This window comes from Hyalella azteca, unplaced genomic scaffold (assembly GCF_000764305.2).
Source record: "Hyalella azteca isolate HAZT.00-mixed unplaced genomic scaffold, Hazt_2.0.2 contig7106, whole genome shotgun sequence".
NCBI classification, from domain to species: domain Eukaryota; kingdom Metazoa; phylum Arthropoda; class Malacostraca; order Amphipoda; family Hyalellidae; genus Hyalella; species Hyalella azteca.
In genome coordinates, this window is record NW_025937238.1 from 805 (window position 1) to 17,907 (window position 17,103).

Sequence of the window (17,103 nt, forward strand, 5' to 3'; positions counted from 1 at the left end):
AATCATATATATTAATATAAAATTAATCATATCTGCTCATAACTATACTATGTTATAAATCATATCTTTACCTAGAATTGATGGTACCTTTACTCTGGTTTCACACCGACACTAACTTTTCAAATTATTCTCCGGCAACTCCAAACAAAAACCATATTCGATCAAATTCGAATGACAAACCTTTTCGGGTCACCAAAAAATCTACAACTACTTGCTCTCTGGCCGTGATCGAGAACGCACGTTCGTGTTTGCGGGTCCCAATTTTCTCACTTTTTACAATGTTGGTTTAACTTAACTCTCCAATTTGTACCAAAAGAACTTCAGGGAAAGGTTCGATTTCAGTGCAGTTTAGTAATAATGGTGCGAATAGTGAGAAAAAAAGGCTGGTACAAGTGTTTTATTCCCGACAATGCCAATGCAAGGAGTGAGGGCAGCGTGAAGCTTGTTAGCAACTTTCGGCGAAGGCCTATATATACCGGAGAACAACGGAGCCTTGAGCACGCTCAGGCCTCATCTTCCTATACCCTCCCCCACCCTCATGGCAAACCCTAGCTATTTCTAACGCCTTCCATTCTGCAAGTTGCGTGTCTGCGACGGAATCTGAACTCTACTCAAGTCAATTCAGTTTTAAACTTGTGTGCTCTCCGTTCATTGAAGTTTTAATTTCAAATTCTGTTTTAAATAGAACTTTAACTTCAACTCTACCCTAGTAAATTCAGTTTTAAACTTGTATTTCCCTCCGTGCATTGTACGATGGCTGGACACAGAAAAAAAGGTAATCGAAAAGCCCACTAGTTCTGCTAGTCAAAAGGCTAAAATCAAATCAGCTAATTTGGAGATGAAAGTTTGCAAACTCTGCAAAGAGATCTCTGGAAGCGAGGCAGATCAGGCGGTCATCTGTGAACGCTGCGAAGACTTCATTTGTATCAGCTGTTTGAAGTTGAGCTCTGAGGAATATTTTTTTCTCCAGAAAACTGAATTGCTCCATTGGTTTTGTCGTGACTGCGAAGAACCAGCTCTTGGCATTCGAAAAAGCGAAAAGCCGGTTGGAGAGCAAGGCAACGAGACAAAATTGCAGAATGATGTAGTAAACGCCTTGAGTGAGATGGCGCGCTCGCTGAATGGCGCTTCAATTCGCGGTCGAAAACGTGACAGTTCAAAGCAGAAACGTATCTTGCAACGCGTGAACAACTAATATTTTGAATATATTATTACCTTCTATACCTTATATTAAACACATTGTAAGTGGGAAAATCTCTTCCTTCAGATTTTTTTGCCGGGTCAAAAGACAGACTCGTCAGACATTAAGTAATTTTGTGTGTATAACTTCAATACTATTACAAAAATATCTTTCAGCTCGGAAGACTATCAACTGTAATCCTATTAAATGCTTTCATGAACTTTCTTAAACTTAGCTTATAGCCACATTTGCAAGAGGTGGCATTTCCAAGCAAATTACGATTTAAAGTCCATGACATAATAGGTAACAACGCTTTGCTTCTCCTGCCAGGTAGCAGAACGCAAATTATTGAATATTATTAATTTAATTTTATATTAATTTTGTTTGATCGAAGAAATCTTTTTCTTATTTGAATCATATGTTTATATTTTTTTCGTTTGATGACTAATAATACAAACGACGACACGTGTCGTGGTCGGGACACGGCACCATCACGACCGTGACCATCTCATCTCATGGTCCCCATATAGAGAGATTCAGTCGCCGAGTCCCTGGCGACTGTGGCGAATATGGCGAATGAAACGCGTGTGGCTTATTTAATCACGTGTTTATTAAAATAATTATTGCCATACTTAACACAAATTTGCTCTAGTAAATCCCACACAAAACAGAAAGTCTAATCGCTACCACATGTAATAAAAATGTCTTGAGTTCACGCACAGGACGCGCAGCCTTTACTTGAATGCCACTATATATGTCGTAGAATATAACTGGTGGCGAGAAACGCCCAGGCGGAAGAAAAGATCAACAAGAGGCTCACTCCGCTCTTATAACTACATGCAGGGATAAGAACGTAACTTTAATAAATGAAAGATTCAAAACATGAAGACAAATACAAGTCAGTAAATCAAGATCAAATAATCATATATACCGCAAATAATCAATCAATTTTTAGCAAAAGCAACTTTGAATTCGTAACATTGCCAATGCCAAAAGAAGTATACCTAATTAGATGTTCAGTCCGAGGCATTTATAGAAATGCTCAAGTTATGTCTAGTTTTTCAACGCACTCATCTTTGTTTTGCGTCTAATTAACCACACTTTCAGCATTCGGCATTGAGAAAGTTATGTTTTGAGAAAATTAATCTCCAAAAATCGCTGCCCATTGAATTTTATCGGGAAACACCAAGAACTTAACCCTAAAAATATAACATTATGTCACCATAATACGGACTACAAATAAAGTTGAACCTAACTTAAATTCTAGCACGAGACCAAAGCAAAATTCAAGTTTTACACGGTCCTTCCAGCTGATAAAAATCAGAACTCCGTCACCAACTAAGACGGCTGTCGTCAGATGATGTTCCCTCTTTCCAATTCGCGCAGATTCATGTCGATCGTAGAGGCTCATCAGTTCCTAGGCGACTATCCACAACATTCTGGTAGCTTCGGAATCCACCTAAAATTAAATGATTATTTACTACACAGCCCAAAATCCTTCCATCCGATGAGTATGTAGCATTTTCTTGGAACACGAGAGTTATTTTTCCCACTGACGTCTAGCGATTCAGCGACAACTACTATCAGACGATAATATTTCATGCGAATCATAAGAGATAGAAATGGAATAAGATGCCCACGTCCACCTGGAATAATCGAGTACAAAAAATGGATTAAACGTCCTACAAAAATCAAGAACAGCAACAGAGCAACACAATCAGGAGGGTGTACGATGTTTTTTATCTAATACATTCTAACAGGAGGAAAGACGCACGAACCAAAATGGAAACTATAACCATAGGTGAAGGTGGTAAACGTCAGAGTATGTGTCAGAGTATGTGCCTAGGATGGTCCCCAACAACGTATTCACTAGGTACTCTATTGTCCCATGGCCTTGACGCATAACCGGGCTAATGGAATGAATTTGATGCAATCACAATGCAGATGCAGAAGACATTGTAAAAGCAGCTCTAAAATAATATACGTTTAAAAATTAATTTTTAAATTAATTTTTACAGATGTACACTGAATTTCTGATGTTATTTTTGAATATTAAAAAATAAAATATTTAATTTTTTCAATATATAATTTTTTTTGAAAATTAATTATTCTGTCAATTGATTCATGCATTGCCTCCAACTTCACACAAGTGTGCAAAATTTTATATCAATTGGACAGGTAAAAGTGTGTCATATATCAATTATAAGATTTGTAGCTGACGAAAGTATTTTTTCAGTTTTTTTTAATATTGAAATAAAATTTTCAATTTTAAAATTATTTATTTTGTCATTTGATTCATACATTGTCTCCAACTTTACGCATGTGTGCAAAATTTCAGATCGATAGGATAAATATAAGTGTAATAAATTTCGATTACAAGATTTGTAGCAGACAGACAAACAAGAAGTGAAGTTAAAGAGAAGTGTTGTATAAACTAAAAACTAATAAACTAAAAACTAAAAGCAAAAAATCAAAAACCAAAACCCAAAAAACAAAAACTAAAAACTAAAAACTAGAAAATGAAAACTGAAAACTGATAACTAAAAACTAAACTAAAAAATAAAAACTAAAAATTAAAAATTAAAAATTAAAAATTAAAAATTAAAAATTAAAATTGAACATTAAAAATTAAAAATTAAAAATTAAAAATTAAAAATTAAAAATTGAATATTAAAAATTAAAAATTAAAAATTAAAAATTAAAAATTGTTAAAATTTATAACTAATTAACTCGTTCATGTTTATACGCTTATCGTTTGTCGCGTGTTAGGAGGCAAAGTCGACGCTCGTTAGCTCGATCTTAGTTAATATTGCTTTAACCTTACCCGAGTGAAGACCTCTTGCTCAAACAGTAATACCAATTTTGTTAACTCTTGCTTATCTATACCTTAATTTGAGTTTGTGCGAGTGTGTTTTCATTTTATTTTGTTCAATTTAATGCATGTTAGAACTTCTGTGTTTCGCTCGTTTAATTAAGATCTTGCTTTACCGGCTTTACGCCAGTGCTTTGAACCCGTAGGGGTTATTGGCTCCTTGGAGCTTCGGTTTATACCGATTATGTCACATGCCTTAGTGCTGTGAATTAACTTGCATGCTTGCATGCGCTTTAACTCTTTGGGTACGAGCGAACACTCCTTATACTGTTTTCACTATTTTCTTTCTAATAGTTCTCTACATGAGAACTCTTTTCTAGGGTTCCTCAACGGAAACAAATAGGTTTGTTATTTAGATTTCAAACTGTTATCATTATTCTGAATTTATATTATTCTCGAATCAAACATTATTCTTGAATCATATTGAAATCCATTGCGGTATAACTTTGATTCCATTAATTTTAGGCTTAAGTTGGTTTTCTGTCTTATTCAGATAAGAATCAACCTAACCGCCTCTACTTGGTCTTCAACTCTGTCGTTTTTGATTTTTGAACTGAACTTATCCTTGCTTATACGTACTGTTGTCACCGGCAATATATGGTGAGAACTGGAGAGAGAGACATATTCACCCTGAAACAGTGACTCATTCAACTGAAATTAAATATTGTGTTCTACACTGTTAACGTTCGAACTTGTACTTATATGTGCGTACGTATTCTACAGTGCACGAGTTCCTCGTCGCGCTGCGCGCTTCTCGTTTCCTTCTGGCTTCGTTCTGCGAACCAATTCTCTTGGCGGATCCACAATAAAAGTTTCAACGCTTTCTTTGTTTTTTGATTTCCAATTGTACCAAAATTCAATATAATTCTTATCTATTTGTTAGTCACTGGTCTCTCTCTCATTTCGATCCTGTGCATTTGCATTAATCCATTTTTTCTAGCTTGAACTCCTAATTTGCTGAAATGTGCGATTCGGAAAGGAGCGAGGTTGGCTTGACGCAGCTGAGGCGTAGTAGGGCCGTTCGTAAGCGTCAGATCACCATGCTGCTTAAGATGCTGGATGAATCGCCTGAATCAGCGGTGAGTTCTGCTATTGCCTCCATTAAAGATCTGTTGTCAAATGTAAAATCAGTCGATGAACAAATTAACGCCATCTTATCCTTGCAAGGAGTTTCTTCGGAATTTTCCGAGGAATTTGATAATGAACTAGAAAGTCAGAGTGCCTATTTAATTGAGGTTACCACTAAAATTGCCGCTTTAGAAAAATCAGCTCAAACTTGCAAAGTCAACGAAACTGCTTTTGAACTTAAATTGCCTAATCTTAGCTGCCCGGTATTCTCAGGGGAAGGTGCTAGTCATTTGGAGTTCAGTGCTTTCATTATGCAACTTCAAAACTGCATTGGTCACCGTAAAACTCTTTCGCCTTCAGCCAAATTCACCTATTTAAAAACTTATTTGCAAGGCTATGCCCACAAAGTTCTGCAGCATTTGCAGGTTAACGATGAAAATTATGATGTTGCTTTAAAATTGCTTGAATCTGAATTTTTGAACCGTAAGGCCGTTATTGATGATCTGTACCAGAAGCTGCTTGCATTGAAACCTAAACCTGATAATACTTTTCTTGAAACTAAACTTTTTTTGAATGAAGTTCGTTGCGTATTAAGTGATCTGAAACATTATAAGCGTGATTTGTTAAGCAACGAAGCTTCTGCAGAGTTTATTAGCCATTTGGATTTTCACAAGTTGCCTGCCATTGTTAGGGATGAATTCATTATTAGATTAGACACCAACTATCCTAGCTTAGATCAGATTTTTGACAACTACGTAGAGATCATTAGAAAGCTTAACTTGCGTAAGGATACTTCAGCTATTAAGCCCGCTGAACCAAAAGACAAAGCCTCTGATGCAAAACCTGTCCGTACGTTGTCTGACGAAAGATCAGTTCTTGTGAATTCGGCAGCAGGTGTTTCAAGCAAGTCTTGTAAGTTCTGTGGCGCAGCCAATCATTCCANAGTAGAATTTCTAGATGTAAAGAGTTAGGGTTGTGTTTTTTGTGTTCAAGTTCCAAGCACATGAAGCCTTCTTGTCCATCTAACCTAGATTATCCGTGTCGTTTTTGTAGCAAGAAAACCCACATTTCAGCTTTGTGTCCTAAATTTAAATGTAATTCTGAAAAGTCAAAAGAAACTCCTTCCAGTAAAGTAAACTGGTGCTTAAATTCCTCTCATCTTTTGCCAACCATTACTTTGACAGTGTCCCGTGGTTACAAGAAAACTAAGGATAGATTTTTGATTGACACCGGTAGTCAGAAGTCTTACGTCACTATAACCGGGTGTTAGATAAGCTAGGTGTACCACAGGATAGGACTAAAAAGGACTTTGTAATTAATACTTTTCTTAAGAGTGGGGTTAGACAGTTCTCAGAAATTAGTTTGCTTTTTGATTTAGAAGAAGCTGGAGGTCGCGTTCAGCTACCTATTCTTGTCAGTGACGAGTTCAGGTTGACCTTTGCCATGAAGGGCTTAGGATTAGTTAGCGAGAACATTTCTCGGATTACACCTCTGGCTGACAGCTCCTTCACCAACTGTAGAGACACAGTAGAACTGGAAGGTTTATTAGGAATAGATGTATTGCAGTTCTTGAAAGATTTCCGTGTAGTTCCGTGCTTAAGAGGCAGTGCATTTTCATTAGCAGGTAAACTTACTCCCTTTGGAGATGTAGAGAATTTCTTAACTTCAAGTCAGATTGCTTCACTTGGGGAGGTTTCAAGTGCAGTGTCAGATTGTTCTGTATCGTTATCATTGGTCAATTTTGTTCTGGATCCCGTCTGCACATGCGAGATCCTATTGCTAGTATTGCCAAAGACAGTGAAATTGAGGGCCACTTGGACAATCTGTTTAAATTGGATTCTATTGGAATTAAAGAAACTAACAATGAAATTGCCAATTCTGACGCTTCTCACCTTGACAACTTTGAGAAGTCTTTGGTTCTAGAAGATGGTAAATATTTTGTTGAAATACCCTGGTGGCCTGATAAAATTGCTGATGTTAAACCAAACTTTAAAGTTGCCAAGGCTGTACTTGGGAGAGTGATAGAGCGGCTCGACAAGACCGGTATGCGCGACGCCTACGGTAAGGTGTTCGCTAAGCAGCTTGCAGACGGAGTTCTTGAGGAACTTCCGCTAGATGAAATTGACGTGAATGATCACATTTGGATTACACACAGACCGGTTGTTAGAGAGGAGGCTCAAGTCACCAAAAAGATTCGCCCTGTATTGAATTGCAGTCTTAAGATTGGGGATTCCTCGTCTCTGAATGAGGCAGCGTTTCCAGGTGTAGACCTATTAAACAAACTTTTTGGATTACTTCTTAACATCAGGTCAAATGATTACCTAGTTATGTCCGATTTCAAATCGGCATTTCTAATGATTAAACTTAAGAATGAGGTTGATCGCAACCGCTTCTCAATTTTGTGGAGAGATTCCAACAACAACCTTAAAGCGTACCGATATACTTCCTTGGTTTTCGGTTTGTCTTGTTCACCATTTGTCCTTAATTTCGTCATTCAGCATCATGTGAAGAAATATCCTGATGACGTCTGCTCTCGTGTCTTACGCGAGAACATGTATGTTGACAATCTGTTTTTCACAGGTAACGATGACGAGAGTTTGTTGCAGATGTACCATCAGACCACTTCCAGAATGGCTGATGGTGGGTTCACTTTACGTAGTTGGGTGTCCAACAACGCTGCTCTCCAGAGAGAATTTCACAATGACCGTTGTGGTACAGATCACGGGAGTAGCAGTGAGAAGGTCCTTGGCTACCAGTATTATCCTGCGACGGACACGATGTGCGTATCCAGAATGAGTCCGGTATCTACGGAGGGTACTGCAACTAAGAGGAAAGTATTGTCTCAGTTGGCTAAAGTGTTCGATCCCCTGGGACTTGTGACCCCTGCTTTAGTATCTAGTAAGATATTTCTGAGGAAACTCTGGCTTGCTAAATACGCATGGGACGACCCTCTTAATGAAGAGCATTGTCAGGAATGGCAGACAATATCGTCTAATGTTCAACAGTTGACTAATTTCTCCTTCCAGCGCAAAACCATTGACTCTGATAAAGAGGTATCTTTAATCTTATTTTCTGACGCTTCACAAACGTCTTATGGCTGTGCAATGTATGCAGTTCAGCAGTATGATGATCATTGCAATTCTAACTTGATTTTCTCTAAGAATAAGATTGCTCCAATTAAATCAAAATCTGTTCCAACTTTGGAATTACTTGCTGTGTTTTTGGCCTTCAAGTGTCTCTTTTCCATTTTGGAGAGCGAAAAATTTAAAGTATCTTCAGTAACATTTGGCATTGATGCGCAGATTGTGCTGTCTTGGATCTTGACGAACAAAGTCAAGGCCAAGAATGTGTTCGCGAGGAACAGAGTTAAAGACATTTCTGAATTTCGAGTAGAACTAGAGAAAAAGTACGGGCTAGACGCAAAGTTCAGGTTCATTCCTACCGAACTCAATCCAGCAGATTTGGTTACCAGAGATGTTAATATTGTCGAATTTCAGAAGAAGTTCCAATTCTGGATCCATGGTCCAGATTTCCTCTCGTCAACTTTTGTTTGGCCCCAGCGTGAGCTTGGTTGTTTGTCGCCTGTTAATGGGGCTTTGGCCTCTAACTTTGCTTTGCAGGGACGAGAGGACAAAAGTACTCTGCCAACTGGCTCAGCGGTTGCAGGTGTGCCAGAACCAATTTTCCCTACTGATAAGTATTCTAACTTGCACAAGATGATTCGCATAACCGCTTTGGTTTTGAAATTTGTTGCCCAGCTTAGACGCAGTGCCCAAGACGAAGCTGAAGCCATTCAGAAGGCTAAGTTGTATTGGGTAAAGCACAAGCAATCCATTTCGTTCGGGCCTGAAATTGAGTTTTTGCAGTCCAAAGGTAAAATTAAACCTCCAGTGTTGGTCAACAATTTGAATTTGTTTTTGGACGAGTCGGGTGTGCTACGCTCACGTGGCAGGCTCGAAAAATGCACTTACCTCGCTGACGATGTTAGAAACCCATTGCTTTTGCCTAAAAATAGTCACCTCACTAATTTGTTCATTTGGGATGCTCATTTCAGATGCAAACATTTGGGACTTGGTTCCACATTAAACTTTCTGCGAAACTCGGGGATTTGGATTCCTGCGGGTCGCTCAGTAATCAAACGCGTGTTAGCGCAGTGCATAACGTGTCGTAAATTGAACAGTCGGGCATTCAAATATCCCCGACAGACTTATTTTGTTGGCGGTAAAGTCAATTACTTGCGACCTTTTAAGAATGTTGGTGTTGATTACACTGGTCATTTTCATGTCAAGCTGGGAAACTCTTTCGTGAAAATGTATTTATAAGTCTTAACGTGCCTTAGTATTCGAGCTATTCATTTAGAATTAGTACCTAGCATGTCCGTTAGTGATTTCTTGCAGGCATTTACTAGATTTTGTAATTGCTACGGTATCCCAGATGCCATTTACAGTGACAATGCTAGCACTTTTATTAAGTCAGCTAAAGTATTAGGGAATTCTGCATATGATGATTTCAATAATTATCTTCAGAAGAACAACATGAAGCATATTAGAATCCCGTTATACAGTGCATGGGTCGGGTCAGCTTGGAAACGCATGATCAGGACCATTAAAGGTTGTTTGTACAAAACTGTTGGCCGCAAAGGTCTAGATTATTTTGAATTCATTACCTTATTATCAGATGTACAGTTTGCCATCAACTCACGTCCCCTCACTTACAGAATTTCTGAAGATCTAAGGGAAGTTGTAACGCCAAACAGTTTCTTGATGTTTGATGTCGGAAAAAGCCTGGTTTTTTTCAGGAGCAGTTGGGACATCGTCAGGGGCTGTAGGTAGAGAGGAGCTTCTTGAAGCGTTAGTGAGGAGAGACGATCGCTTGGACAAATTTAGGGACCTCTTGTATCAGGAGTACCTCTTGTCTTTGCGGGAGACTGGAAATAATTTGTATTCAGATGGGTGGGAGAATAAAATTAAAGTAGGAGACATTGTTTTAATTAGTTCTGAAACTAAAATTAAGCCATTGTGGGAGCTAGGTAGAGTTGTTAAGCTATTTAGAGGAAGCAATGGCAAAATCAGATCAGTTAGACTTGTTAGAGCTGACAAGTCTGAAGGAAATTACTCTATTAATCTTTTACAACCATTAGAATTATCTTTGTCGTCTGTTTCAGCAGACGAGGCTGCTGATGAAGCGGAAGCGGAGGTGCCGACTGCCGTTGAACGTCCCGAGCGTGCGGCGGCCGTGCGCTGCAAGGAGAGGCTACGCCATTGCAATTAAAATTGCGGCTTTGGCTGGCCCGGAATATGTTAAAATTTATAACTAATTAACTCGGTTCATGTTTATACGCTTATCGTTTGTCGCGTGTTAGGAGGCAAAGTCGACGCTCGTTAGCTCGATCTTAGTTAATATTGCTTTAACCTTACCTGAGTGAAGACCTCTTGCTCAAACAGTAATACCAATTTTGTTAACTCTTGCTTATCTATACCTTAATTTGAGTTTGTGCGAGTGTGTTTTCATTTTATTTTGTTCAATTTAATGCATGTTAGAACTTCTGTGTTTCGCTCGTTTAATTAAGATCTTGCTTTACCGGCTTTACGCCAGTGCTTTGAACCCGTAGGGGTTATTGGCTCCTTGGAGCTTCGGTTTATACCGATTATGTCACATGCCTTAGTGCTGTGAATTAACTTGCATGCTTGCATGCGCTTTAACTCTTTAGGTACGAGCGAACACTCCTTATACTGTTTTCACTATTTTCTTTCTAATAGTTCTCTACATGAGAACTCTTGTCTAGGGTTCCTCAACGGAAACAAATAGGTTTGTTATTTAGATTTCAAACTGTTACCATTATTCTGAATTTATATTATTCTCGAATCAAACATTATTCTTGAATCATATTGAAATCCATTGCGGTATAACTTTGATTCCATTAATTTTAGGCTTAAGTTGGTTTTCTGTCTTATTCAGATAAGAATCAACCTAACCGCCTCTACTTGGTCTTCAACTCTGTCGTTTTTGATTTTTGAACTGAACTTATCCTTGCTTATACGTACTGTTGCCACCGGCAATATATGGTGAGAATTGGAGAGAGAGACATATTCACCCTGAAACAGTGACTCATTCAACTGAAATTAAATATTGTGTTCTACACTGTTAACGTTCGAACTTGTACTTATATGTGCGTACGTATTCTACAGTGCACGAGTTCCTCGTCGCGCTGCGCGCTTCTCGTTTCCTTCTGGCTTCGTTCTGCGAACCAATTCTCTTATTAAAATTAAAAACTAAAAACTAAAAACTTATAACTGAAAATTAAAAACTAAATTACATTTAAAAATTACTTTTTAAAGACACTCTTCTCAAGAATCAAGTGTCTCCAATGTTACAGATGTACAATGAATTTCTCATTTCATTTTCGAATATTAAAAAAATTAATTTTTCAATTTTTTTTTTTAAATATACAATTTTTTCTCAAAATTATTTATTCTGTCAATTGATTCATGCATTGCCTCCAACTTCACACAAGTGTGCAAAATTTCAGATCAATTGGACAGCTAAAAGTGTGTGAAATATCGGTTATAAGATTTGTAGCTGACGAAATTATTTTTAAAATTTTTTTAATATTGGAAAAAACAATTTTTTAATCCAAAAATTATTTATTTTGTCATTTGATTTATGCATTGTCTCTAACTTTACGCAGGTGTGCAAAATTTCAGATAGATAGGGTAAGTAGAAGTGTATTAAATTTCGATTACAAGATTTGTAGCAGACAGACAGACAAACAGACAAACATGAAGTGAAGTTAAAAAGAAGTGTTGTAATTAGGGAAGTAGACAACAGGTTAACCTCAGCGGCAATCTTAAATGTACACAGTCGCACCTCAAACAATTAATGCATCAGATTGGATGAGAATACTGTAAATCAAACTTCTTATATTTGTCGTATTTAAAGTCAACAAGTGAATCGCTTGCATAATGAATCTTCTTGAATGTCCTGAAATCGAATGTATCTTCTTCGCATATTTATTTCTCTTCATTGCTAGTCGAGTTGAAAGAAATGCGACGGCTGAGCGTTTAAGCACTCCAAATATTCAGAATCACCAATGCACGGCATTTCCTACTTTGATGCTTCGAACTAATTGTTTTTTTTGTCATTTTCTATGATACGGAACTATTTTCCGTTTCGTACCCTATCACTCGCCCACGTCATTAATACCGCGTGTGATATCACATCGTGTGAGGGCTTACAACTTTGAACGTATCCGTAAAGCCTGAGAGCAACTCACAGTAGTACCCCTGTTAACAGAACAATGGCTGCGATCATCAGGCCCTTAACAGGACGTGGCTTTACACCATTACTGTTGCTTTTGAGCAGAGCTGGGCAGCGCTACTTTGAAATGTAGCGCCGCTACCGCTACCGCTACATGCTCTAAATGTAGCGGGCGCTACCGCTACCGCTACATGCTCTAAATGTAGCGGGCGCTACCGCTACCGCTACATGCTCTAAATGTAGCGGGCGCTACCGCTACCGCTACATCCACTAGATTGTAACGGGCGCTACCGCTACCGCTACAGTAAAATGTAGCGCGCTACATTAGCCGCTACAATGGCAAAATTATTAGAAATCTCTTAATATTTATTGTTCTGCTATTGGGATTTACTCATTAACATTTAATGATAATAAAACATTTTTAAAACATATCAATGCAACTTTATTGCAATTAACCTAACCGAACAAGTATGGGTTAGATACAGTAAATAAAAGTTACAGTTTTTTATGTTTCACCTTTCCTATATGGATGTGAACTTTAATCTACCAATCTAAAAAATTATCCACATATGCACATAAATACACATCCACATATACACAGTCTTTTTGTATATATATGTGGATTATTTTTGAGATTGGTAGATTAAAGTAGACATCCATGTAGGGAAGGTGAAACATAAAAATAACTGTGTAAAAATAACTGTAAGCAAACTGAAAGACGAAAAAAACCTGTAATTAAGTGGTAACTGGTAACAACTTAACAGGTAACAACTAAAATGTTGACACTAGTAACAGGCTGAGGTTGACAACATTACACCGAAATCTGTCGTACAGTTTTATTCTGTAATTTATATTATGTATGTATCATGCTGGTTTTTAAATAATATTTAATACTATTAAGGGGACCGGCTACCCTAAAAATCTGAAATTTCGGCTTTTCTTGACTCATTTTTTAGCTGCTGAAAAGGCGCGTCTAACGAAGTTTACCGCATGTCTGTGCGTGCTATAATTTTTGCGTAAGACAATTTTAAAAATATATATATGAACATTTTTAACAATATGTGCAAAGATTTATTTGAATTAAATCTGTATATATAGATCATTACTCTCGTTAATTACAAAGTGTTTGCACTAGTTGGAAAGCTACAAACAAGACGCGTTTAACAAAGCTACTACCATGGATGTTCGTGCAATAGTTTTTGCGTAATGCAGTTGTAAAGTTATGTAAAATGAATATATATATATATTTATTCTTTCAAGCAGGTTTCATTGAAGACCAGAGAATTTGTTTTATTCGCAATTTTCTTATTAGTTTTTTCAATATATCGAACAATATTTTTCGTTTGAACTGGCAAATCGAAAATCAGGTTACCGATGGACATTTTTATTTCGTTAACGTTTATTTTGTGACTTTGTAATTATTCCTAACAATTTTATAGCGGTAGCGCTGTAGCGGCAAAACCTCGTATCGCTACTTAAATATGTAGCGGGCGCTACCGCTACCGCTACATTGCCTTAAATGTAGAGCCGCTACCGCTACCGCTACTGAAAATGTAGCGGCCGCTAGTAGCGGCCGCTAGTAGCGGCCGCTACATGTAGCGCGCTACTGCCCACCTATGCTTTTGAGATGATCAAAACTTACTCCATTCATAAGATTTGGCTTCTCCTTCTCAGTCAAGAAATTGTTCATTATTGCCTCTCTTTCCGAAGGAGAACCGTCAACGTCCTACAAAAGGAAAAAACATACGAGACAAATATCATGAGAAATACAGGGCTGACTAAATTTTGCATCCAAATTATGATTTTGCGATGCATTCCTGGCAATAATACTAACATGCCTCAAAGTTCATTGACCATTTCTACCACAATACTTAGTCTTGTTCGGAATGAAGGATATTCGAGATGTGTAAATATGTGGGAGCAGATATGGTATGGTTATTTACTTGGACATTGGAGCGTTGGATCGCAGCCACCGTCGGCTCGTTCTTCTCCATATGGCCGCGGCTCAAGGGGTCTGGAATAAATGTCAATCTGATTCGTATAGAAATTCATAGTATCTCAAAATTGTTAATATATGTAGAACCATTGAAGACTGATGGAAGCCGACGGTTTAAAATTCAAAACAAAGCGGGGGTAGGACGCATCACGTACGCGGGTAGCGAACGGGGCTATAAAAGACGGGAGGTAGAAGAAGAGGGAGCTCAGTGATGGTCAGCCGGCGTGCTGGAAGGAAGTCTCGTGCGTTCTGTGAGGAAGTCTCGTGTTGGAGACTCTCCAGTGTGATCGATAGAGTGAAGTGTAAAGGACAGTATTCCGGTGAAGTCTCGTCTTATTGAGTAGGACATCAGAGAAGAATTTAGTACGCCTTCGGAGAATCAGCACAGAATAGACTATTTTCTAGTCGTAGCCATCGGCGAACGTCCTGCACCGAAGAAACCGATTCGTAGCCATCGGCGAACGTCCTGCACCGAAGAAACCGATTCCATCCCCGTGATTTCGTCGACGGTCGAAGCAACGATCGTAAAGAAATTCACGTAGCATCCTCACGTTTCCCGCACATCGCCGTGCTTTAGGATCCACGACGACGGCTCTTCGAAATTTCGCGAGTCTGTAAAGTGTACTGCACTCAACGGCATCAGCCAGACCGCCCTCAGCTTCGCCTTGGACGCTATCGCCTACACAGACCTCGGGTGATGTACATCTGTGAAAAATTGAAATAGTATTCTCATGTTAGTTACCTTTAATTGTTTCCCGCTGTGGTCAAACGTGTTATCCATGTATGTACTTCCAATATATTTCACATGGTTTTAAAAGGGGTCGCTGCAGGAATCTACCACATCAAAATTTTGATTCCTGTTAGCCGCTGGCTTAAGGACGCCCCAAGCTCGCCAAGCGGTGTAAGTTAGCGGCTCTATGCCCGCTTTAGGTTCTGGTTGTACGAGGGAAATAAGCACCTGATTAGGATCCAGTCTATTCTTTGACAACCGTGGGGCGACTGCTGGGCGCGCATATTTGGTACCTGATACGTTCGGGACAGACCGAATCTGAAAAAATGCGTTAAAAAATGCCCCCTCCAAACCCCCCATATAATGGGGCGAAGTGAGGGTGCATTGGAATCTCTGCACGCTATATATATGCAGTCTAGTACTACTAGCTTAGTTTAAGATCGGAGCAGTCTATCAGAGGCTCAATTTCCATGCATAGACGTTTACAACTAGACTCTATTTTCACATGACGTGGTTAGAAATGAGGGCAATAATCGCAAATGAAAAAAATCAATCGATACATCATCAATATAATTGATTCGAGGTATTTGTAGGGATCTTAGCTGAATATTCGGGAAAACTTCGGGAAACAGTGAGAAGAAGAACAATAGTGACCGGTGTGGGAAACGTAGAATAAGTTAATTAAGGTGTTGACGATCCTGTAGCAGCGTAAGAATTCAGGCAGACTTGTTCTGGGATAAGAGCAGGGACTAGTCAGTTGAATTCGGACAACTGCGGAGGTAAGCATATTATTCTGTATTCCAGCATATTAGATATCCTACTGTCATTATTGTATGTATTAATATTATAACACGGAAATCTTATGTACTGTGTTGTGGAGAAATAGGCGCTATGCTGAGTTTCAAGCCTATAAAGTAAGAAACAGTTTTGTGCCGTGGAAAAATGCTCTAAACTTGTGTTATATTTAACTGTGTTCAAATGTTCCTAAAATAAGTGTTTACTTTTCGTTCAATTAAAATATTTGTGTTTATTGGGGAGAACTTATTAAACCTCGGCACGTAAGATCATTATTGTAATGCAAGTGAAGCCAATTTATCCTATTCCATTTATGTATCCTGCCGAATGAACAACGTTGTGTTTAAAATAATCGTTGAATTATTAACCGTATCATGTCGTGTAACTTTCGTCACATTAAATTTCTATCCAGCAAACAGTTCTCCAAGGGCCTCAAATTCTGCGTTAATTGATAAAAGAAAGACTACGCAAGAGAATGGAGAAGCACATGTTAATCTTAACAAAATGGAGTAACTTGATTGCAGCTTTCAGTTGTTCACACTTCATAGCAAATAAGGATCTTTCTGCATCAATCATCGGCTGCTGCAATGACAGTATTGAGTTTCACATGTAGTTCTTCTCAAGCATTAAATATATCAACTGCACTCTTAATTCCCGAAGAGACAATCTAATTAATAACGGAATATATTATAGTTATGGGAAATCCTCAAATCAAATATGTTGCTCACAGATGGGTTACTTGTAAGCAATAGTTCATAAAAAAATCTTCTGCTTTAGCAATAAGCTCAAGCATGCAGACATATGTCCAAAGCTGAACAGTTCTTTTGTTGAAATAACCATTCGTCTAGCAAACAATTTTAACGGGGTCTGAAATATTGCTTGCAACTGCTGCAAAATGAAGAATAGAAGCATTTCTAACGTCTAATTCAGTGACCATTCCAATATTGATGAGCTTGATGGAAATTTCCTGAATCTATACTCGTATAACTTGTAGTTTTTCAGAAATAACCTAATTCATCCTTATACATATATGTAACTCCATCATGAAACCTGATGATACAACGAAATTGTCACAGCTTCAACTCCCAGGCTACAGGGATTTCCGCCGTGGGTTAATCCAAAGTCATTTCCATGAAACTTTATTGAAATCTTGGGTAGCAACCTAAACAACGTAATGAGGATTGCGGCTCCATCATAAAGACGTG

At 38.2% G+C, this 17,103-nt stretch overlaps 1 protein-coding gene across 1 annotated transcript; it reads left to right on the forward strand.

The window, feature by feature from the left end:
• The first annotated feature begins 4,873 nt into the window (after positions 1-4,873).
• Positions 4,874-10,391, forward strand: LOC125178101. Its single transcript, XM_047881120.1, has 3 exons — positions 4,874-5,131; positions 7,727-8,786; positions 10,285-10,391. Exons 1-3 carry the CDS (start codon positions 5,015-5,017, stop codon positions 10,389-10,391), a joined length of 1,284 nt encoding a protein of 427 aa, XP_047737076.1. The 5' UTR covers positions 4,874-5,014.
• Positions 10,392-17,103: the final 6,712 nt, after the last annotated feature.